Below are 24,480 nucleotides of genomic sequence, written 5' to 3' on the forward strand. Positions count from 1 at the left end.
CAGACCTTGCAAAGGTTTTTAATCAAATGTGATGCAATGACTAGACAGATTGTTAATTATGCACAGCTGAAGGCAACCCTAATCTGCCTTTATGGGGGAAGGAAAGAGAGAGAGCCTGCTGCTGCTGTTTGGAGCACTGCCTCTGGTAACAATAAAATGAGCCCGTACCTCTCATTTCTACTACATATATAACATTGAAGGATTGATCAATACCGTCTGTTTTGTTTGTGAACATTTTGTGTAATTAAGAAAATTAACATCAAGTCTGCTTATTTCTAACGTCCAAGCTGTGCCTGAGTGCCCACCATCAATCTCCAGCAAATAACCTGGCCACATACTGTAGCACAGGGGACATGGTACAGGAGGTCCCAGGATGCATTGTGGTCAGTGTGTTTATAAGGGGCTGGGTAAAACAAATCTAGGATGTGTTTCAGATGATGTCAGTGTGGTTGTAAAGGGCTAACCTCCTTTTTCTCCGTTGGTGGTACAGGATTAATGACTGTACTCTGGGAAGAGATATATAAGATAATAAGATATATAATGGCGCTCAGACAAGCATACAATTGTTTGCTTGTTTGGAGTTTGGTCTCTTAAAGGTGGACTCAGGGATGTGACGTAGATGCAGAAGGTAAACAGCATAGTGGGTCAACTTCCGCAACAACTAAGAGCGTTGAAGCGCGAGGCTCAACTTCTCTGCTGTTTTGGTGCCCTGGCTACCACGCTGTAACAGCGTGAAGCGAACCCGTGCACATGCGCAGATACCGTTTGTGACTTTGTGAGAGCGAAGTGTTGCATCTCGCTCATCTCAATATCTCCGGCGCTGCTCGTGGCAACGTCATTTCACTGCGTCTACCTTTAACAAACCAGCTTAGTAGACACTTTCAGGATATTGTAAATCCTGTAAGGTAAGTGGTGTTCTGGGGAACTGAACAGTTTAAAGCCATGCTCTGGGGAATAAAGGTGATATCTAGCCAAATTGTGTTTAGATTTCATTGTTTTTACTACCAAGTGCACCAGGGACTCATATACTGGGAAAGAGAGGCTGAACAAGCCAAGCAGGAAATACACTGCTTTGTCAGTACAATATTTATTACAGTAATTGAAGTTCATAAAACTAGCCGCATTGGGTATGCCAGTGAAATGAGAATAATGTCTGTTAGGCACAATGCATTTATCTGTTGTATCATCCTGAATCAGCTCCAATTCACTCCACTGTGAGCTAAACGCAGAACTACAGTAGGGCACTGGAAACTTTCAAAGTTTACCAGTAAACTATCAGGATTTTGGTAACTTTCAAGGAATATATGGCATTTTATCAGATGACATCTAGTGGTATTTTTGGGTGCTTCAGATTATTACAGGTGTCTGTTCCTAGTTCTGGCTGTCTGTGTGGCCTTGTCACATGCCAAATAGAACTAAATCTAATAAGATCATTTTAAAATAAACATTTGAATGACAGAAGCTGTAAAACATTCTCCTAAATATAAACCATCAACTTAGTGAATACTATCGCTGTTTAATACGAGGGTTTCAACCAAGGAAATATCCTTTATATTTTTTTACACACTTCTTTTTACTTTGTCAATATGTCTTTGTTGTAAATGTTTTGGCGCCGAACTGGAGGCATTTGTGAAGTAATACAATAGTTGTACGAGCTGCAGATTTATTTGAAACTAATTCGATTGGATGCTTTTTTAATTAGGCTATTTTCTGTTGAACCATATGGTCTACCTAGTAGAAACGCATGGACAATATGGACACAGATATAACAAATGCTATACTATATAAATTTAAAAAAGCATTCACGTATAAGTTACCATAAATTGCCATGCATTTTAATGACCACATTTACCAAAGATTACAGTAACTTTGGTAAATGACCAGTAGCTTTACAACCCTATGTAGATCTAACCTCCAGTGACTCCAGGTTCTCTCCATTCTTCATCCACCTATAGGAGGGCTTGGGCTTTCCAGTGGCCTTGCATTCCCACACCAGAGAGTCGTCAATGGGCTTCTGCACATCCTGGGGTTTCTCTATCAGATGTGGAGGGGCTGCATGGTCAAAACAACATGGCTGTGAATTAGAACATTCTCATACAGATCCCATTTCTCGCAGGTAAGCCTGTACTCCTCTAACTTCAAGAACAATGTGGAGTATTTTGAAATCCCAGACAGTTGATCCTGCGCTGAGATTATAATGAGTTATGTATCGTTGCAAATTGACTTAGAACCCAAAAATACAGAACCCAAAAATACAGTAAATGGCATAAATGGTATATGACTATCCTAGTTTTAGGTTATGTGTGCTGCTGAGACAGTGAACAAAACAATCCAGATGTATTAGTGTATACATGGGTGGGAAGCACATTGCCATAAAATACCTCTACCAAAAACCATTCAAGTAAATGATGGTGGAATTATACAGGAGCTTTATTGATTCCTACAGTAGCTTCCAAGTAACTCATGACTGGTTAACAAATTAGCAAGGGGGGAAATAAGGAACATAAACCCTCAGATTTACTGTCCTCGTAACTCTCCGTGTTGTGGATGATGTGTAGGTCAATCCGCCATCATCCTCTATCACACCAGGTCATTGTCACGACAAGAGTAATGGCACACTATACATTTCCATTACGCAGCATCTGACTAATGCCATACTCCCCGACTGACCTTTGAGGTGACTTCTCTGTAATGGTACATACAAATCCAACTCTAATTGGGTTCCTGCTTCAGCTCAGCTTGCTTCCAAGAAATTTGAGATGAAACAGTTAGAAATGCAGTAGCAATTGCAAATGTATCCCCATACCTCCTGTGTGTATTCGATGTGGCGCATGTGTGTGTGAGAGGAGAGAGAGAGAGAGAAAGAGAGCGAGAGAGAGAGAGAGAGAGACATAGGAAACAAATGAAAAAGAGAGAGCGGGTGTGTTTGTGTGGTCTGTGGGTCTGTGTGTGCGTCTGGGTATTAAGAGGTTAGCCAGTGTGTGTTTTGGACAGAAGTGCCCCTAGACGAGATAGCAGAGAGAGGTACTCTGAGACTCCATTATCACCAGTCATTTAGCATCACATCCATGCCAGCGCAATCTTAGAGAGAAGCCTAGTGGTCATGCTCCACCCTCTCCACCTCTCAGGACCCCTTTGTTGTTGTTGTTTTTAGCCCTCTGTCACTCCATCCTTCAGCCACTGTGAACGTATCGACTCTCAGTCACAGACCACCAAATGAAAGCGGGCAGCCCATCCTCGGCTGCATCAGGCCCAGTGTTCACACAATCAGCCCAAACATTTCAAATCAACCAGCTAAAGCAAAGAGGGAGATTGGAGATAGACGATAGGGGAATCAGAGTGAAACTGACACAGGGTTTTTATATTCATGGCATTATATTCATGGCATTATCTTGGGATACTACTTACTGTAGGAAAGTATTAAATACACTGCAGAGGCAAATGGTTGATTAAAATAGAGAAACCAATGGAAGTCTATATGCATAGTTAGTTGTATTTAATTAATTTTATTAGGCTACTTTTTAGATGACATTCAGATGGAATGTCATCCCAAAATGCTCTCTCCAATCAAGAGCAAAACAACAGACATTCATTTGAACGTAGCTTCGACTGACATGAAAGGATAATTACCATTCACCTTGTTAAAACACAAGACGTGCAGAACCCTATTAAAGCACTAACATCTAACTACTAAGGACACAGTGATCAGCAGACTCTCAGAGTTAAATAATGCCTTCAGCTCTTTCCTTGGCAGAAAGCTGAGGCTTTCGCAGCTTTGTGACTGCAGGTTGTAGCGATGTACACGAGATACACTTATCGATTCCCTGATTCTCACACACTGCTGACAAATGTCTCAAAGGCTTAATTCCAAGGGACTTCAAAATAAGAATACAGATATATTTTATCAGAGAGAGAGAGAGAGAGAGAGAGAGAGAGAGAGAGAGAGAGAGAGAGAGAGAGAGAGAGAGAGAGAGAGAGAGAGAGAGAATCAAAAGAGGGCAGACCTGCTGCTAATTCGGACAAACCATCCCCCATAGCTCACAGCCAGAGCGACGCTGCTGCTGGGTTCCATTACAGAGAGGTGCAGGGAGCTTTTAGCGAGACACCTTGTAAATAATGGCAAACTGTTTAGCGCAGACAATGAGTAATTTGTAAAATATATCATAAATATTTACCCATACTAAAATAGATGATCTGTATGGACGTACGACTGTTATCATCTGCTGTGCTGGTTTTGTTATTACCTCATTTTATAATGCATACAGCTGTGCTGTATCTCATTGCCGCTACCATAGCGAACATACTTTCATATCATTAGTCCAGCCAGCCATGTTAGTTTTTAGTCTTTTCCAGCATCTGTGAGAGATTCACATGGTGTGGAATATAAGCAATTAAACAACAAGTGTAAGAAAACATTCATGGAGCCCGACGAGCTATTCTTGTAAATGGGTCCTTAGGCATGCAGCATAGAAAGAGTCCAGAAGGGAGAGATCAATGTCAGTGGTACGGCTAGCCACAAATAATACAGACATATTCAGCAAACTACTACAGTATATTTGCCATTTAGCAAAAAGTAATTTTCACCTTTTAACTCGGGGATTCAAACCAGCAACCTTTCAGTCACTGATACAACACTCTAACCGCTAGACGACCTGCCACCACTCCCCATCCACTTCATCCAGATGCTGCACTGCAGATAATTCATGGGGTATATGTGGCCCTGGTCTAAGTATGCAGTATAAGAGCTTTGATCTCCAGTTAAGTTGGATGTCAATCATGATGCCATCTGTTGGAGCCCAATACAAGGTCACATCCAAGGTCTCCTCATTCACATCATCGCTGCTTTAATCTGGATCAAAATATTAAAGGCATATTGGCCACCGGGGCTTTAATCATTTGGGATGCGCTGTTAAAACGATGCTCCCCCATGCAATGTGGCGGCGCCGCAGTTGATTACCAATCGCTGTTTTAAACCCAGTAAGGTCTCCGTTTGATGCCTCTCAGTCTAAGCGAAACTGACACATGAAGCCATCCCTGGTTCAAATATTAATGTGGTTCAGGATCACCTACCGTAGAAAGAGAGTTTTCCTTTTACAGTGTTCCTCCCCCTGGAGTTCTCTGCCACACACTCGTATGTGCCCGCGTCTTCCTGCTGGAAATAGGGGATTTCCAGGACGCCACTGGCTTTCCTCACGTCCACCTTCCTAGAAAAGGGGATTCCGTCCATTCTCCTCCAGTTTATGGAGGGGACAGGGCTGGAGGGAAGAGTAAATGCAGAGAGGTAGAGAAACCTTGTAGCATGTTCATACAAACACACATCATTGTAACATCGCCACTGTACTTAACCTATATGGATTAAGTGGATTTGACAGAAAAAAGTCAAGTAGGGCATACATCACTCAGCTAGTGAACCAGGAGGAGTCTCACACGGCCCCAACTGTACCAGAATTCTCCGATTTGCAGCCCGGCCCCAATCAGGGCAGGGTTGGAGGCATGCAGTGAAACATGAATACTATCATGCTGTTTGTTAATAACCTTCTGCTTTTCATGTATTTGTGTGCCTGTTTCATCAAGCCCAAAGCATACTTACTTTCCTAATGCAAAACACTCCACTTTCACTGTTGATCCTTTGGCTACATGGACAATCTCTGGAAACTGAACTTCGATCTTTGGCTCGTATTCACCCATTATACCTGAGGAGAGAAATTCACAACCAATTACAAGAAGGCAAAAAAAAAAAAACAACAACATGGAAACTGCTGATATGTCGTTTCCTACATATGTCCTAAAAGCGATTACCATCATACATCTGAGAAGTGGTTATTGTGGAAAGCCACTAACAGGTTTTCTCATTGCTGCTGCTATTCTTTATCTGCAATCCTTTATCACATTTCCAAAGGTTTCTCAGCCCAAATGAGCACTTGATATTGCGAGGCAAGTGTTATCTGGAAGGTTCCCTGACTGACCGTGAAAGCTCATTCTCATCCGTATCTCCATTTTATAATACTGCCAGGTATCCAAGGGCCTATCAGCCATGGTAAATGAGAGCGCTGGACGAGGCTCTAATGGTCTCATACCCAGGGATTCAGCTGGGCTGGGTCCTGCTGGGTCCGAGACCCGCCACCTATGATCCAAAGGAGAGCCAGGCGGAGCTGAGACCTGGTACCTTTGGTTATGCTAATGTTTCATTCTATAATGAAACATGTGTTGTCCATATTTAATTTTCCACAGACAACAACACAAGTAAGCAACAGCAGAATCAGACAACCCCATTGTAGAATAGTTTACCTATTCAATTGTTCAGCCTGTCGCTTTCTATTCAAGAAAATGATATTCCTTCCATTCCTGGGCTCCTGAGTGGCGCAGCGGTCTAAGGCACTGTATCTCAGTGGTAGGAGCATCACTGCAGACCCTGGTTCAATTCCAGGCTTTATCACAACCAGCCGTGATCGGGAGTCCCAGAATTGGCCCACTGTGGTTAGGGGTAGGCCGTCATTGTAAATAAGAATTTCTTCTTAACTGACATGCCAAGTAAAATATAGAAACGTGACATGTCTATTTTAATACAGTCTAGCTCAAACATTGATAATCATTGAAAATTGCAACCTATTTTGAAGGTGGGGACGCAGCTGCTCCATTTGCTCCATCACTCGGGTGCCTATGAGCATCATCATTTTATCATCATTTTATCTGAAACATTGAATTTAGCCCTCCTGCTATTAGCCCATAGAAATGCATGGGAAAACAGAGAGTCCAAAAAACACATCAAAAGGAAGCATGTCTCATAGAGACAAACTGAGAACACCATCGTGTTTAACCAGTTCTCATACCATGACCTTTAGGGAGGGGACACAGGCTAATGTGACCTGTGCGACTCTGGAGGGTTCATTATTGGCATCTCAGCAGGTCTGGTGCGTTGATAAAAAAAAACAACAAGTTAGAAATGAAATAAAAACAATGATGCCTTCTCATGCGGCATCCTACAAAATAGCATGCACTAGAAGTAGTGATTCCAGACGATTGGAGATCCACTGTCGTGGCAACCTAACCGTCAAATGCTGCTGCTGCTGCTTCTGCAGAGTGTTGTATCTAAACAATTCCCGCCTGACTGCTTAGATACATTCAGTGTAATGTACTGTAATTCTGCGATACTACCCGTGGCAATATTTAATGATACGTAGACTGACTACACATGCAGTAAATGTTTCCCTTGATTCAACCAATTGTAGTTGTCTTAAAGACCATATTCAACAGGGAGGCTTCATTTACTCATGTTCATATCTATGAGGGATGAATTAGTAGTTAGTAGTGGTTTTCATGCTAGCATAAGGTACTATAGTTTGCTGTACTTGCGCCTGACATATTTGCTAAATATGGTTCACAATCAATAGATGAAATGTCAGGAGTATTAAAAACTACAATACTCTACCATGAAAATATCATACATAACAGAATTGTATCCCTGCATGGTGTTAAACATTAGTTAGAGAGATAATTATTCCTGGGACAAGAAAGCCAACAATTAGATCACTCTCAGACAAATGACCTTTCCATTGGAGAGCCTTTGATAAGGCCAGCCTGAAGCACCAAAACCATTGGCGAGTGGGTTATCTTAAAGTTGCAAAGAAACAGCTAATTAACCTTTGGAATTAATTTGTATTCCTTAAAGGCACAGGGCAGTCAAAAAAAACGTGATTTACCTGTGTTGTATACACTCAGTGGACAGTTTATTCGGTACACCACCCCGTTCACAAAAATGGTTAGCTCATACAGACAGTGAGTCATGTGGCCATGGCTTGCTATATAAAGCAGGCGGACCGGTATTCAGGCATTCAGTTACTGTTAAATGAAAGGTTAGAACAGGCAAAACGAGTGACCGAAGCGACTTTTGCCGTGGTATGATAGTCAGTGCCAGTTTCTCAGAAATGGCCGGCTTCCTGGGCTTTTCACGCACAACAGTGTTTAGGGTTTACAGAGAATGGTGCGAATAACATCCAGTCAGCAGCAGTCCTTTGAGCGAAAACAGCTCATTGATGGGGTCGAAGGAGAATATCTGGAATCGTGCAAGCTAACAGGCGGGCCACAAACAGGCAAATAACGAGGCAGAAACAACAGTGGTTTGCAGAACGGCATCTCATCGGTCCTTGTCCTGGATGGGTTATTGCAGCAGAAGACCACACCGGGTTCCACTCCTATCAGCTAAAAACAGTAAGAAGCGGTTCCAGTGGGCACGCCATCACCAACACTGGACAAAGGAGTGGAAAAACATAGCCTGTTCCGACGAATCCCAGTTCCTGTTGCATCATGCTGCGGCAGAATCAGGATTTGGCGGCAGAATCGGGATTTGGCGGCAGAATCAGGATTTGGCGTAAGCAGCATGAGTCCATGGCCCCACGTTTCTGCCTGGTGTCAATAGTACAGGCTGGTGGTGGTGGTGTAATGTTGTGGGGAATGTTTTTCTGGCACACGTTAAGTCTCCTGATATTAATTGAGCAACGTTTCCATGCTCCAAAGAATTCAGGCTGTTCTGGAGGTAAAGTGAGATCTGACTCGGTACTTGATGGGTGTACCTAATAAACTGACCTCTGGGTGTCTTTATTTCCACACTATGACATTGGAATAATACTGTGAAATTGTGAAAATTATGACAATGCATTTTTAGTGTAAGAGCTGTTTGAAAAGAGCACCTGAAGTTTCAGCTTGTTTTGGTGGGATGGAGTTTTGGGCTTCCATGGTGACATCACAATGTGGTAAATTAGTTAATAGACTACTAAGAAAGGGAGTCTCAAACTCTGCCAATAACAGCTCATTGACAGTTTTCCTCTCCCCACTTAGACCACTCCTAGACAGACCTAGCAAAATTTTATCTTGAGGAATTGTTCTCTGCTACTTTCCTTTTACCAATTTAATTGAAAACAATCACAGAAAATGTACTTAATTATTCAGAAATAATTTGATATTGAGATAAAATGACTGCATTGGACCTTTAAAATCACTGTCCTACTTTTAGTTTTTTAGTTTTTTTCTTCTTCTTGAATGGCCTTGAGCAGATCTTTCACTCCAACTGTTTAGGCCTCAGTTAGAAACCTATGAAGAAATACCAGTTAATCAATTCAATTACAATTTGTTTGTCTCAGCTCAGCATTCAACACCATAGTGCCCAGAAAGCTCATCACTAAGCTAAGGACCCTGGAACTAAATACCTCCCTCTGCAACTGGATCATGGACTTCCCGATGGGCCGTCCTCACGTGGTAAGGGGAGACAACAACACATCTGCCACGCTGATACTCAAAATGGGGGCCCCTCAGGGGTATGTGTTTAGTCCCCTCCTGTACTCCCTGTTCACACACGATTGAGTGGCCAAGGCGACTCCAACACTATCCTTAAGTTTGCTGACGACACAACAGTGGTAGGACTGATCACCTACAACAATGAGACAGCTTATAGGGATGAGGTCAGTGATCTGGCAGTGTGGTGCCAGGACAACAACCTCTCGCTCAATGTGAGCAAGACAAGGAGATGATCTCAGCCTCCAGTATTTATGCTGCAGTAGTTTATGTGTCGGGGGGCTAGGGTCAGTTTGTTATATCTGGATTACTTCTCCTGTCCTATCCGGTGTCCTGTGTGAATTTAAGTATGCTCTCTCTAATTCTCTCTTTCTCTCTCTCGGAGGACCTGAGCCCTAGGACCATGCCTCAGGACTACCTGACATGATGACTCCTTGCTGTCCCCTGTCCACCTGGCCGTGCTGCTGCTCCAGTTTCAACAGTTATGCCTGTGATTATTATTATTTGACCATGCTGGTCATTTATGAACATTTGAACATCTTGGCCATGTTCTGTTATAATCTCCACCCGGCACAGCCAGAAGAGGACTGGCCACCCCACATAGCCTGGTTCCTCTCTAGGTTTCTTCCTAGGTTTTGGCCTTTCTAGGGAGTTTTTCCTAGCCACCGTGCTTCTACACCTGCATTGCTTGCTGTTTGGGGTTTTGGGGTTTTAGATTGGGTTTCTGCTATATAAATACATTTGATTTGATTTGATGGTCGTGAACTACAGGAAAAGGAGGGCCGAACATGCCCCAATTAACATCAACGGGGCTGTAGTGGAGCAGATCGAGAGTTTCAAGTTCCTTGGTGTCCACATCACCAACAAACTAGAATGGTCCAAACACACCAAGACACTAGTGAAGAGGGCACGACAACACCTTTTCCCCCTCAGGAGACTGAAAAGATTTTGCATGGATCCCCAGATACTCAAAACTCAAAAAGTTATACAGCTGGTATGGCAACTGCTCGGCATCCGAACTTAAGGCGCTACAGAGGGTAGTGCGTACGGCCCAGTATATCACTGGGGCCAAGCTTCCTGCCATCCAGTACTTATATACTAAACGGTGTCAGAAGTCCCCAAAAATTGTCAAAGACTTCAGTACCCAAGTATTTTCTCTACTACCGCATGGCAAGCAGTACAGGAGCACTAAGTCTAGGTTCAAAAGGCTCCTTAACAGCTTCTAACCCCAAGCCATAAGACTTCTGATCAATTAATAAAATGGCCACCCGGACTATTACATTGACACCCCCCCTTTGTTTTTACACTGCTGCTACTCTCTGTTTATTATCTATGCATAGTCACTTTACCCCTAGCTACATGTACAAATTACCTCCACTAAACTGTAGCCCTGCACATTTTCTCGCTACCGGTACCCCCTGTATATAGCCCCGGTATTGTCATTTTATTGTGTTACTTTTTAGTTCATTTTTTACTTTAGTTTATTTAGTCAATATTTTCTTAACTCTTGTTTATTGAACTGAATTGTTGGTTAAGGGCTTGTGAGTAAGAATTTCAAGGTAAGGTTGTATTCGGCGCATGTGACAAACAACATTTGAATTGAATTGATATTCAAATGTGATGATATTTGATCACATTAAATCGCACAAGGGCCAGAAAAGGAACACGTGAACTAGAAATATACTGTTTGATGTGGGTTGTAGTAGAGTTGCTGTAGAACTGGCTCTCACCATCACTGCGCAGCACCAGAGGAGTCGGCGGGCCTTGGACCCTGGTCTTGGTGACAGTGTTGGTCACCACACAGGTGTAGTTGCCCACATCAGAAGGCTCCACTTTAGCGATGTATAGATTTCCAGTCTCCTGGGAGATAAACCGACGTGTGTCCTGCTTCACAAATGAGGGGTACTCATTAAAAATCCAGGAGAACGTCAGATCTGTGGAAAAAGGATAAAAAAATATTTTTTTGAAACATGTGAGATCAAATTAAATCTAAAACTACACAGGGGTTAGAGGGTCAAGCTGACTCTCCTTCTTATTAAAATAATATCACGTGAAAATACAGAAAATACCAGATTTGTCCATGGTTTGTCAGACTGGAGTTGATTTGATGGTGTAGCGGGTGGGTGGTGTTGTGGTTCAATCACCAGAGAGCTACACACTAGGGTGAAAATGAATGATGTTCCAAGTGTGAGGAGTTACCATATGCTGTAATTATCTGGACACACTTCAACATGAATGTTGTTTGTGTGGCAAGGTTTCTTCTGTAAACAAACGTTTCATTGGGACAAATATCGGTGGACACTTTGTAGTTAATACAAGGCTTCAAGATGAGCGGAGAATGTTTCATTTCACAGAGAAAACCAACTCTAGCAGTCACCATGCAATTTGTAAATAACTATATTAAGAATGACTGACCTGACAGCCCAGGTAGTTGGGTTTTGTTTTTATAGCACACAGTTGGACAGTAACGTGACCAAAAATACTAGGTACATTTTACGTTAAGTAAGCTTTAAAATAACTAATTACCACAGTGGTAAAAATAATAGTACAACATACAGTATACAGGACATTTGTAGGATCACAGAGCAAGCCAGGATCTCAGATCTTCTATGATTCTCATGATAACGAGTGTCCTGTTGGCTGGTAACTGTCAAACGGGTAATCTCTCTAGTCGTCTTTGTGGCATGCTTCTTTCAAAAAGAACAAAACACACGTTCTGAAGACTGACCTTTGAGAAAGACATTTTATTTTGCTATTTGTCTGCAGAGTCAATTACTTTCTGTGCTCAGAGACTTGGGCCCCTCAGGCCAAAAGGATTCACAGAGGAGTAAAACACTTTTAAAAAAGAGAAAAAATATTTGTACGTGACTGAGACAACTGAAATACTCCACATTCTTAGTTCTGTATATTTGTAATGCTTTGTGTTAATCCAAGCTCACTGCTTTGTGTTAATCCAAGCTCACTGCTTTGTGTTAATCCAAGCTCACTGCTTTGTGTTAATCCAAGCTCACTGCTTTGTGTTAATCCAAGCTCACTGCTTTGTGTTAATCCAAGCTCACTGCTTTGTGTTAATCCAAGCTCACTGCTTTGTGTTAATCCAAGCTCACTGCTTTGTGTTAATCCAAGCTCACTGCTTTGTGTTAATCCAAGCTCACTGCCTTGTGTTAATCCATGCTCACTACTTTGTGTTAATCCAAGCTCACTGCTTTGTGTTAATCCAAGCTCACTGCCTTGTGTTAATCCATGCTCACTGCTTTGTGTTAATCCAAGCTCACTGCTCACAATCCAAGCTCACTGCTCACAATCCAAGCTCACTGTTCCCAGCAGGATTTTGAATGTTGTTTAATCATCATCATCATCATCATGTGATTTAAAAGGTATGTCAAATTAGCTGTGATCCTGCAGTACCCTACAGCGAAACCACACTTCTAGGTTTCAACCTACTGCAAGGAACATTGAAAACCAGAGCCAGTGTAAGACATCATGATTTGTAACAGTTTGATCTCAGCTGGTGTGCTTATCAATGCACTGCTCTCAATGCTAGTTTTCTGTTGCTGAGTTCTCCTTTGAAAAAATTATTATTTCTGAATGTTCTGACATTCTCATCAATGAGTTTTCCAGGCCTTCTAATTGACAGGCACGCGTGTACCTTTTCCCTGCTGAGCCAAATCAAACCCATTCACTTGTTAGCTGGCTGGTAATTAAACAAAACAGTCTTGGAGGATCCCTCCCTTACCCTTTCTAACTGTCTGGTCATTTATCAAAGCAGGATTCGATCCATGATGCAGCTCCCTCACAGTTAGGAGCAGGTGTAGGCTACAGCATGAATCAGAGCAGGCCAATCAGCCTCTTCAAAAGTGTGTTTTGGCAGAGTCCTGAGTGTATAGACAAGTGGTCTAACGTTGGTCCAACATTCCTGTAGAAAAGCCAACGATAAAGGCCTGCGCTCCTTTTAGTTTTTTATTCGTGTTGCGCTGTTAGTCATAGGTGCACTCGATTCAGAAGCCCTGCGCAACGGGTAAACAAAGTGCTCCCATTTTGAACCATTTCATTTGTCTGAAGAGACTGGGAGATCCATGGCTAAATCGAGGGCCCCTACTGCGCAGGCCAATTGGATAGCTCAAATCACCGTGCTTACGGGGGTTCCAAGAATAGACAGAAAAGAGCTGCTGTTTTTAGGAGTGAGTTCGTGTTTTTATTCAGCACTGTCAACGCTGTTTTTATTCAGCACTGTCGACGCTGTTTTTATTCAGCACTGTCAACATTGTTTCTATTCAGCACTGTCAACACTATCTATTCAGCACTGTCAACACTGTTTCTATTCATCACTGTCAACACTGTTTTTATTCAGCACTGTCAACGCTGTTTTTATTCAGCACTGTCGACGCTGTTTTTATTCAGCACTGTCAACATTGTTTCTATTCAGCACTGTCAACACTATCTATTCAGCACTGTCAACACTGTTTCTATTCAGCACTGTCAACACTTTTTCTATTCTGCACTGTCAACACTGTATCTATTCAGCACTGTCAACACTGTTTTTATTCAGCACTGTCAACGCTGTTTTTATTCAGCACTGTCGACGCTGTTTTTATTCAGCACTGTCAACACTGTTTTTATTCAGTACTGTCAACACTGTTTCTATTCATCACTGTCAACACTTTCTATTCAGCACTGTCAACACTTTTTTTTATTAATCACTGTCAACACTGTTTCTATTCATCACTGTCAACACTGTTTCTATTCATCACTGTCAACACTGTTTCTATTCATCACTGTCAACACTGTTTCTATTCAGCACTGTCAACACTGTTTCTATTCAGCACTGTCAACACTGTTTCTATTCAGCACTGTCAACACTGTTTCTATTCAACACTGTCAAGACTGTTTCTATTCATCACTGTCAACACTGTTTCTATTCAGCACTGTCAACACTGTTTCTATTCTGCACTGTCAACACTGTTTTTATTCAACACTATTACAAAAAATAAAAAACGCTTCTCTGTACTTCCCCTCGCGCTGCAACTGCAATGAATAAGTGTATCGGTAGCCCTGCGTTTTCATTATTATTATCCACTCATTGTGTCTATTTTAATATCAAGGAATATTTAACTTTCTCTGGTCATAGGAACAACATTAATTTTTGCATAAGGCAGATGCGGTGCGACTCAGTTTCGCCATCAGCTGGAAGACGGTGTCTCATCTCTGGTCAGTCTCACTGGAGGAAAGGAAGAAGAGACAAGGGACTGTGAGAAATGCCCTCTGTTACATTATGCAAATGCATTATCCTCTACTGCTGCTCTCTCCCTCCCTCCACTGAGACTAACGCTGTGTTCAAAACTACAGGGAATTCGTAAATCTCCGACTTTCAAGACAATTGAGAAAGAAAAAAAAGGAGCTCTGACTGGGAAAAATCGTTTTGAACGGTCATCCAACTCAGAATTCCAAGTCGGAAACTCAGGCATCTTTCTAGAGCTCTGACTTTCCAACCTGAAGATCACTGACATCATGATTCGACCCCAAAACATTTTTTTTGGGGGGGAGAGGTCCCAGTTGTCTTGAAAGCACCATCAGATGCAGGTACCATCAGTCCAGTAAAATAAAAAGGCTAATTACTTCAATTTATTCTCCTCAGTGCCTTAAATGTACTACTCATATGATACATGGTGACTACAGTATGGGTAAATAATGTCAGAGCAAGAAAATGTAATGATAATTCAGTGTTAAACAAGATTAGGAAACATGCCTGAAAAATATTATCAAAAATAGTAATTGGTTATTGTAGGTAAAGTAGAGGATAATGCATTTGCATAATGTAACAGAGGGCATTTTACTTCAAATTAAACTTAGTATTTAAACATCAGACTTAGCACTTAGAAAATACATTCAGATGGGGGCTGAAATCAATATTTACTTTCTTAAAGCATCAAGAATTCTGCCATAATATAAACCAGGGATGGGCAACTTTGATGGGGGTTGGGGCCACAAAACTGAACTCAAAATGAGGGGGGGCCGCAGTGGCTCGTGGGTCTGCGTACCGACAACCAACCTTGCGAGCAAAACATTTTAGCAGAGAGAGTTCATTTCCTACAATTCTACACATTTTGCCATAGGGTGGAGAGAAATGTTTGCAGTTTTTAATATGATATCTGAGTGAGAGTGACTAACAAAATCAATCGGCTGGCGCCCGGTCGTTAATTGAGTGACTGTCAGTGACTGACACAAGAGAAAAACCAATGATGCACAACCACACTTCGAAACTGCACCTTGTGTATCCTACTATTCTAACTCTGAACAGTACGTTGAGATCCCGACTGTTGGCGAAGTGGAGGTGAGAAGCGTTGCATGTGCAATGATGTCCGAAGGAAAACAAACTTTTCCGAAGGAAAACTGTTGTTTACAGTAACTTCTCCGTTGTTGTAATATTTTTATTTATTTGTGATGGCCTTTTTATTTATTTTACCAGGCAAGTCAGTCAAGAACAAATTCTTATTTTCAATGACGGCCTGGGAACTGCCTGTTCAGGGGCAGAACGACAGATTTGTACCTTGTCAGCTCGGGGGTTTGAACTTGCAACCTTCCGGTTACGAGTCCAACGCTGTAACCACTAGACTACCCTGCCGCCCCACAAATGGATGCGGCGGTTTCACCATTAAGCTTTACTAATATGAATAAGACCGACCTGACAACCACCATGAAAATGGACTGATTGCTTTATCATGTTTACGTTCAACAAACAAAACGACAAACACAGACGCCAAAGGTGTTTTTAACCAACAGAAAGTGAAAAGACTAACAATAAACTCCAAGCATTGTAGAAAATTCCTTTTATACAATTAACCATTTCTGCTGATTTTGGCCATGTGATGAGATTATGAATACTAGAAAGATAAGGCAATCTGTAAAGTGTGGGCAAATTCCTTGATGCTGTTGCGAAAAGATGCTACATTTGAGTAGAGAGGAGTTCCCACTTTGAGGAGTCCACCCAAGAGGCTTGTCAGATGATGACAGAATATAGTGCGGTGTGTGTCTAGATTGCTAGGGTGGCACAATGCTTCGGAGAAGTCACCATGAAATAAGGAGATCCACAAAAACAGAGAAACCAGCAAGTATATCGTAAATGATTTGTGAAAATGTTTAAATGATGTAGGAAGACGGAGAAACTGAGACATTATCCAATGGTAAATCTGCCATAATTTAAGATGACACCGCTGTCTCCTAGGTTTCCACTACAGATTCAGCATACACTGTGTTTCTGTCACACTCAGAGAAAATACCATACTGTATGACTGAAAGTAAGATTTAAAGGGTTTGTCTTGCATATTTTATAACATATTTGGTCAAATGAGTTAGTCAATGTATAGACTCACTCTATTAGCCCAAGCAAACTTGACCAAACACAATAGCACATCCAATCACCATGGAAAATCTTGTATGACATAATTGTGCATCTCTACATTTTCCCCCAAAACACAAAAAAATCCCCATGACAGAAATACAAATAATATTGTTTATTTATCATCAAAGCACTAGTCCAACGGTGTAATTATTCCCTTCAGTGGGCATGACAGAATATAAATAGACTTTAATGACAAATGATTGGAAATGCTTACACAAGCATTCCTTTATGTGTCTAATAGTGTCAGTGTTCTGAGACAACAATTAAAGCCCTACCAGCCTCTTGGCTTTCTTCAAAGTAACCAACGTGATTCAAATCTACACACTGCAGGACGGCAGGCTCCTAGCGTCAGTTCCTCCTACACTTAACCCAGTGGCAGAGCCCCCTGGGATCCCCCTGCAGAGTCAGCTTGCTATAAAAACAATAAATATTCATCTGAACATGGGGAATAATTATGACAAGGGGGAACAACATGTGCAGCATAGGCCTGCATCAACAGACAAAACAACCCATCTATCAATACAACATGTGCAGCATAGGCCTGCATCAACAGACAAAACAACCCATCTATCAATACAATGTGGTTGTTAAGGTTTATAATAAGGGCATATCAGTTGGTTAGATCCTTCTGAGTTATGAGTTGCATCAGTGTTGATATTGGCGTGTTGATTCTGAGTGTATGGGGGGGGGGGTTGTATTTGTATCTTCATCATGCATTATCAGTGGCATGCTTTCAATGAATATTAATAATGACACAGATGTCTGATTGTCTGCTATTAATATACATGTAAAGTTTATTCTGACAACACTATGCATTTATTATTGCCGTGCTACAAACACAGGCAGCAGCATCCTGGCGATTAACAAACTTAAAACAAAAGGTATCTAATAGTCGTGTTCAAAGTTTAATATAGTCCGTAAGGAAGAAGTAATGTACCGTGACATGTGTGGAGCTGTTAGACAAACCCATAGAAGGGTCACAAAACCAATTTCTTAGTTTCTCTGATATTTTACTTTAGTTTCACTGAGACGAGGTCCTAGCAGGTCCAATAGTCTGGTGAGCATCAAAATAAGGCGAAATTGCACACAAAATAAAATTACACAAAATAACCGCTTCACCCTACATTTGGTACAATCAGTGCACACTGTTAATATAACTAGGGCCTCCTCCAAAATACTGCCTCTCCTCTCTGCTGAAAACATAGAATTCCATCCCACAGCCTCTGTGAAAAACACCCACTGAAAGTAATGCCATTCCAATTCTGTTTCAAAGTGCAGTGCTCCCAAGTTTGCTCCGGGCTCCGAGAATCCTCTTCCTCCCCACATTCTGCTCCTTTACATGACTTGACAGAGTGCACATGCTCCATGTTCTCAAATCCTGGGGTCTTGGGGCAAAAAAGAACAGAGGATACACAATAAAAGCAACCCTCTTCTAAGTGGATGTGCACAAGTGATTTCAGTCTGGAGTGCCCCTAAAAGTTCTCTCTCCATTATAAAATGGAGGTCAGGCGCATTAGGTCCAGGACTAAAAAAAGTAATTGAGTAATACAAAGACCAAGGCTACGTCACACAGGCAGCACACTAATGTAGTGTGCTTTGAGAGAGCGTAAGTGACAGCCTTTTAGCCTCTCTAGCTTCTCTGATCCGAGGTGAATATCAGGAGCCCAAGATAGATATTTGACTCTCCACTGTAGATTTCTGGAAACGCTAGCGACACATTCAGAAAACAGAGAGTATTATTACCTCATCATTAGAAGACGATTTCGACCATGTTAATAATAGCATGTGCACACGACTGTGTCTACTTCAAATCTGGGTGTATTCTGTTATAATGACCACACATTCCCAGCACGTTCCCAATGCTAGAACATTGGCCTGTCAAAATAGGAAGTGCATCAGCGGAGGGGAGGCAGCTCCTTGCTCTGTCTGCGCTTGTATCTGGCCTGGCAGTCTGTGTCATCCCTGATCTGCACCCACCCCCATCTCCCTGCCTGTCTCTCTTCTGCTGACTAGGAGGAGCAGGTAGGCTCTGCATGCGGACATTGGCCTACGGAAAAAAAAGAACAGCCTATGTCAAAATGTCACTGTCATGCCATAACTTCACGAAACGGGCAATAATCATGTTCATTTGAATGACCTCTTTAATCCATACCACATGATCAGAAAATGACATGTGACATGCCTAACAATGCTTCTGAGGTAAAAATCACTTTTTAAGAAAGTATTTGACATAAAAGCATACCAATAATGCAAAATATCACATATATATTTGAAATGATAGGATCGCCGATTAGCTAATACGTTAGTAATCGGAAGGTGTGGGTGGATAAGATCAGTCTGGTCATTGGCTGCCCATCTCGTCATGTCCTGGACTAGACGGGCCTGAGTGTACGGGCAAAGTTCATGTAGATCTAGACATGGTGACAACAGTAGATAAGGAGCATTAGCGGAGACAGATTTAGATCTGACTAATATTCTTGCAAAAACACAAACCCTGTGATTAATTTGAATGTAGTTATTAATCACATAGAGGGCTTACAATTAATCAAAGCTTTTCCAAATACTCAACTGCAAATAAACCCGCCAAATCAGAGGGCACGTGTATTAATGTTCAATAGGTAGATTGGAGACATAAGGAGTCCAATTTGTTCCTGTCTCACCCACTTCTAGGTTGCTACTGTACACCACCAAATTGAATGGAACACTTTACGGGCCACACTGAAAAACAATAAGTGAAAGCAATTGCACTCCAATAACATAAACAGCACAAGAATTGCGAAGAGCCCTTTAAGACGTTGAGTTACAGAACACATGATTAATATTGTGTCTCACTTAACCTGTTTGAGCACACTGATTCAGATGGTAAGGCTTTCACTTTGAACTTCCGGCGCCGACAGAGATGGCCGCCTCGCTTCGCGTTCCTAGGAAACTATGCAGTTTTTTGTTTTTTTATGTGTTATTTCTTACATTAGTACCCCAGGTCATCTTAGGTTTCATTACATACAGTCGAGAAGAACTACTGAATATAAGATCAGCGTCAACTCACCATCAGTACGACCAAGAATATGTTTTTCGCGACGCGGATCCTGTGTTCTGCCTCACAAACAGGACAACGGAGTGGATCCTATGCAGCGACCCAAAAAAACGACTCCGAAAGAGAGGGAAACGAGGCGGTCTTCTGGTCAGACTCTGGAGACAGGCACACCGTGCACCACTCCCTAGCATTCTTCTTGCCAATGTCCAGTCTCTTGACAACAAGGTTGATGAAATCCGAGCAAGGGTAGCATTCCAGAGGGACATCAGAGACTGTAACGTCCTTTGCTTCACTGAAACATGGCTCACTGGAGAGACTCTATCCGAAGCGGTGCAGCCAACGGGTTTCTCCACGCATCGCGCTGACAGAAACAAACATCTTTCTGGTAAGAAGAGGGGCGGGGGCGTATGCCTCATGGCCAACGTGACATGGTGTGATGAAAGAAACATACAGGAACTCAAATCCTTCTGTTCACCTGATTTAGAATTCCTCACAATCAAATGTAGACCGCATTATCTACCAAGAGAATTCTCTTCGATTATAATCACAGCCGTATATATCCCCCCCAAGCAGACACATCGATGGCTCTGAACGAACTTTATTTAACTCTCTGCAAACTGGAAACGATTTATCCGGAGGCTGCATTCATTGTAGCTGGGGATTTTAACAAGGCTAATCTGAAAACAAGACTCCCTAAATTTTATCAGCATATCGATTGCGCAACCAGGGGTGGAAAGACCTTGGATCATTGTTACTCTAACTTCCGCAACGCATATAAGGCCCTGCCCCGCCCCCCTTTTGGAAAAGCTGACCACGACTCCATTTTGTTGATCCCTGCCTACAGACAGAAACTAAAACAAGAGGCTCCCACGCTGAGGTCTGTCCAACGCTGGTCCGACCAAGCTGACTCCACACTCCAAGACTGCTTCCATCACGTGGACTGGGAGATGTTTCGTATTGCGTCAGATAACAACATTGACGAATACGCTGATTCGGTGTGCGAGTTCATTAGAACGTGCGTTGAAGATGTCGTTCCCATAGCAACGATTAAAACATTCCCTAACCAGAAACCGTGGATTGATGGCAGCATTCGTGTGAAACTGAAAGCGCGAACCACTGCTTTTAATCAGGGCAAGGTGTCTGGTAACATGACCGAATACAAACAGTGCAGCTATTTCCTCCGCAAGGCTATCAAACAAGCTAAGCGCCAGTACAGAGACAAAGTAGAATCTCAATTCAACGGCTCAGACACAAGAGGCATGTGGCAGGGTCTACAGTCAATCACGGACTACAGGAAGAAATCCAGCCCAGTCACGGACCAGGATGTCTTGCTCCCAGGCAGACTAAATAACTTTTTTGCCCGCTTTGAGGACAATACAGTGCCACTGACACGGCCTGCAACGAAAACATGCGGTCTCTCCTTCACTGCAGCCGAGGTGAGTAAGACATTTAAACGTGTTAACCCTCGCAAGGCTGCAGGCCCAGACGGCATCCCCAGCCGCGCCCTCAGAGCATGCGCAGACCAGCTGGCCGGTGTGTTTACGGACATATTCAATCAATCCCTATACCAGTCTGCTGTTCCCACATGCTTCAAGAGGGCCACCATTGTTCCTGTTCCCAAGAAAGCTAAGGTAACTGAGCTAAACGACTACCGCCCCGTAGCACTCACATCCGTCATCATGAAGTGCTTTGAGAGACTAGTCAAGGACCATATCACCTCCACCCTACCTGACACCCTAGACCCACTCCAATTTGCTTACCGCCCAAATAGGTCCACAGACGATGCAATCTCAACAAACACTGCACACTGCCCTAACCCATCTGGACAAGAGGAATACCTATGTGAGAATGCTGTTCATCGACTACAGCTCGGCATTCAACACCATAGTACCCTCCAAGCTCGTCATCAAGCTCGAGACCCTGGGTCTCGACCCCGCCCTGTGCAACTGATTACTGGACTTCCTGATGGGCCGCCCCCAGGTGGTGAGGGTAGGCAACAACATCTCCTCCCCGCTGATCCTCAACACTGGGGCCCCACAAGGGTGCGTTCTGAGCCCTCTCCTGTACTCCCTGTTCACCCACGACTGTGTGGCCACGCACGCCTCCAACTCAATCATCAAGTTTGCGGACGACACAACAGTGGTAGGCTTGATTACCAACAACGACGAGACGGCCTACAGGGAGGAGGTGAGGGCCCTCGGAGTGTGGTGTCAGGAAAATAACCTCACACTCAACGTCAACAAAACTAAGGAGATGATTGTGGACTTCAGGAAACAGCAGAGGGAACACCCCCCTATCCACATCGATGGAACAGTAGTGGAGAGGGTAGCAAGTTTTAAGTTCTTCAGCATACACATCACAGACAAACTGAATTGGTCCACTCACACAGACAGCATCGTGAAGAAGGCGCAGCAGCGCCTCTTCAACCTCAGGAGGCTGAAGAAATTCGGCTTGTCACCAAAAGCACTCACAAACTTCTACAGATGCACAATCGAGAGCATCCTGGCGGGCTGTATCACCGCCTGGTATGGCAACTGCACCGCCCTCAACCGTAAGGCTCTCCAGAGGGTAGTGAGGTCTGCACAACGCATCACCGGGGGCAAACTACCTGCCCTCCAGGACACCTACACCACCCGATGTCACAGGAAGGCCATAAAGATCATCAAGGACATCAACCACCCGAGCCACTGCCTGTTCACCCCGTTATCATCCAGAAGGCGAGGTCAGTACAGGTGCATCAAAGCTGGGACCGAGAGACTGAAAAACAGCTTCTATCTCAAGGCCATCAGACTGTTAAACAGCCACCACTAACACTGAGTGGCTGCTGCCAACACACTGACACTGACTCAACTCCAGCCACTTTAATAATGGGAATTGATGGGAAATGATGTAAATATATCACTAGCCACTTTAAACAATGCTACCTTATATAATGTTACTTACCCTACATTATTCATCTCATATGCATACGTATATACTGTACTCTATATCATCGACTGTATCCTTATGTAATACATGTATCACTAGCCACTTTAAACTATGCCACTTTGTTTACATACTCATCTCATTTGTACATACTGTACTCGATACTATCTACTGTATCTTGCCTATGCTGCTCAGTACCATCACTCATTCATATATCCTTATGTACATATTCTTTATCCCCTTACACTGTATACAAGACAGTAGTTTTGGAATTGTTAGTTAGATTACTTGTTATTACTGCATTGTCGGAACTAGAAGCACAAGCATTTCGCTACACTCGCATTAACATCTGCTAACCATGTGTATGTGACAAATAAAATTTGATTTGATTTGATTTAAGTCGGCATTTATTGTCAGGAATCTTGCCCTGGAGGAAGCTATGCAGAGTGGTCACTTGCTGCCATAGCCACAAAGTCATACAAACCTAACCCTAACCTTAACCACATAACTAACCCTAATGCCTAACCTTAACCTTAAATTACGACCAAAAGCAAATGCTTGTTTTCATACATTTTTATGATATAGCCATTTTTGACTTCACAGCTGTCTCATCTAGCAGTCAGTTCTGCCTCCACAAACCAGTATCACAGATTAGTTTGAAATAGAAACAAATTGCTTATTGGAAATTCGAGACAGTCACACGAATAAGTTAATATTTTTGTGTGCAGTACACAATTTTGTATTGTTAGGCTCTTATTTTTCAGAGTAAATAACTCACGGACACTAGAGAAGCTTAACCAAGTTTAATTCTTCCCAAAGGGTCGACACAGCGGTACTCAGATAAAAAAAATCTTTCTCACCATCACAAGTATATATACCCCACTTTAGACACTCCTCCTTCTCTCCAATCCTTACATCTTATGGTTCCACAGGAAGAGGGTAATAGGGTAATAAACACTTATTGCTCCCTTCAGGGGATCTGACCTGACCTTCTGACCTCAACCCCTCCTTCGCCTAATCCACATATGTCCATCCGCTCCCCTATAGCAATCCTCCCATCCACCCAACACATTTCAAAGCCATCTGTCTTTCTACAGAAAATCATTAACTTCCAACATAAAACCCAGTCTCTTTCACTCCTCATATTCTATGCTTCTGATCTATCATTTATCTAATATCGCAATGTTCAGAGTTTATCCCGAATCCAACAGTATACAGTGAATTTCAATCACAGATAAAGACAGTACGTTACTTAACCTTTCTAGCGCAGGGGTTCCGCTAGCGGAACACCTCGACAACATTCCGCTGAAAGGCAGCGCCCGAAATTCAACAATATTTTTTAGAAATATGTAACTTTCACACATTAACAAGTCCAATACAGCAAATGAAAGATAAACATCTGGTTAATCTACCCATCATGTCCGATTTCAAAAATGCTTTACAGCTGGCGCATAACATATGTTAGGTCACCGCCAAGTCGAAAAAACACACATCCATTTTTCCAGCCAAAGATATACTAATAATAAACATTGATAAAAGATACTAGTGTTATTCACAGAATTAAAGACAGACTTCTCCTTAATGCAACCGCTGTGTCAGATTTAAAAAAAACTTTACAGAAAAACATAATCTGAGAACTGCGCTCAGAACCCAAAACAGCCAGAGGAATAGCCGCCATTTTGGAATCAACAAAGTTAGAAACAACACCATAAATATTCCCTTACCTTTGATGATCTTCATCAGAAGGCACACCCAGGAATCCCAGTTCGACAATAAATGACTGATTTGTTCCATAAAGTTCCATCATTTATCATTTAACGCGAGGTAACTCTGT

The 24,480-nt window shown here is 42.5% G+C and overlaps 1 protein-coding gene and 1 long non-coding RNA gene across 4 annotated transcripts in view; one reads left to right on the forward strand and one right to left on the reverse strand.

Moving 5' to 3' along the window:
* The window catches only part of cntn4 (contactin 4), a 174,540-nt gene that overhangs the window by 63,849 nt on the left and 86,211 nt on the right, over positions 1-24,480 (reverse strand). For all 3 annotated transcript variants that reach the window (XM_021609437.3, XM_090240932.1, XM_021609440.3), the window contains 4 exons: positions 11,019-11,222; positions 5,591-5,693; positions 5,071-5,255; positions 1,913-2,052 (listed from right to left, as the gene is read on the reverse strand). In XM_021609437.3, the coding sequence (XP_021465112.1) occupies positions 1,913-2,052; positions 5,071-5,255; positions 5,591-5,693; positions 11,019-11,222 (632 nt within the window). The remainder of the gene's footprint in view (positions 1-1,912; positions 2,053-5,070; positions 5,256-5,590; positions 5,694-11,018; positions 11,223-24,480) is intronic.
* LOC118965289 (uncharacterized) lies at positions 1,956-11,354 on the forward strand. Its single transcript, XR_005052587.2, has 3 exons — positions 1,956-2,116; positions 9,138-9,252; positions 9,674-11,354. It is a non-coding gene; the product is annotated as an uncharacterized LOC118965289 (long non-coding RNA).

This window comes from Oncorhynchus mykiss, chromosome 7, assembly GCF_057628025.1.
Source record: "Oncorhynchus mykiss isolate SJ-2025 chromosome 7, ASM5762802v1, whole genome shotgun sequence".
NCBI lineage: Eukaryota > Metazoa > Chordata > Actinopteri > Salmoniformes > Salmonidae > Oncorhynchus > Oncorhynchus mykiss.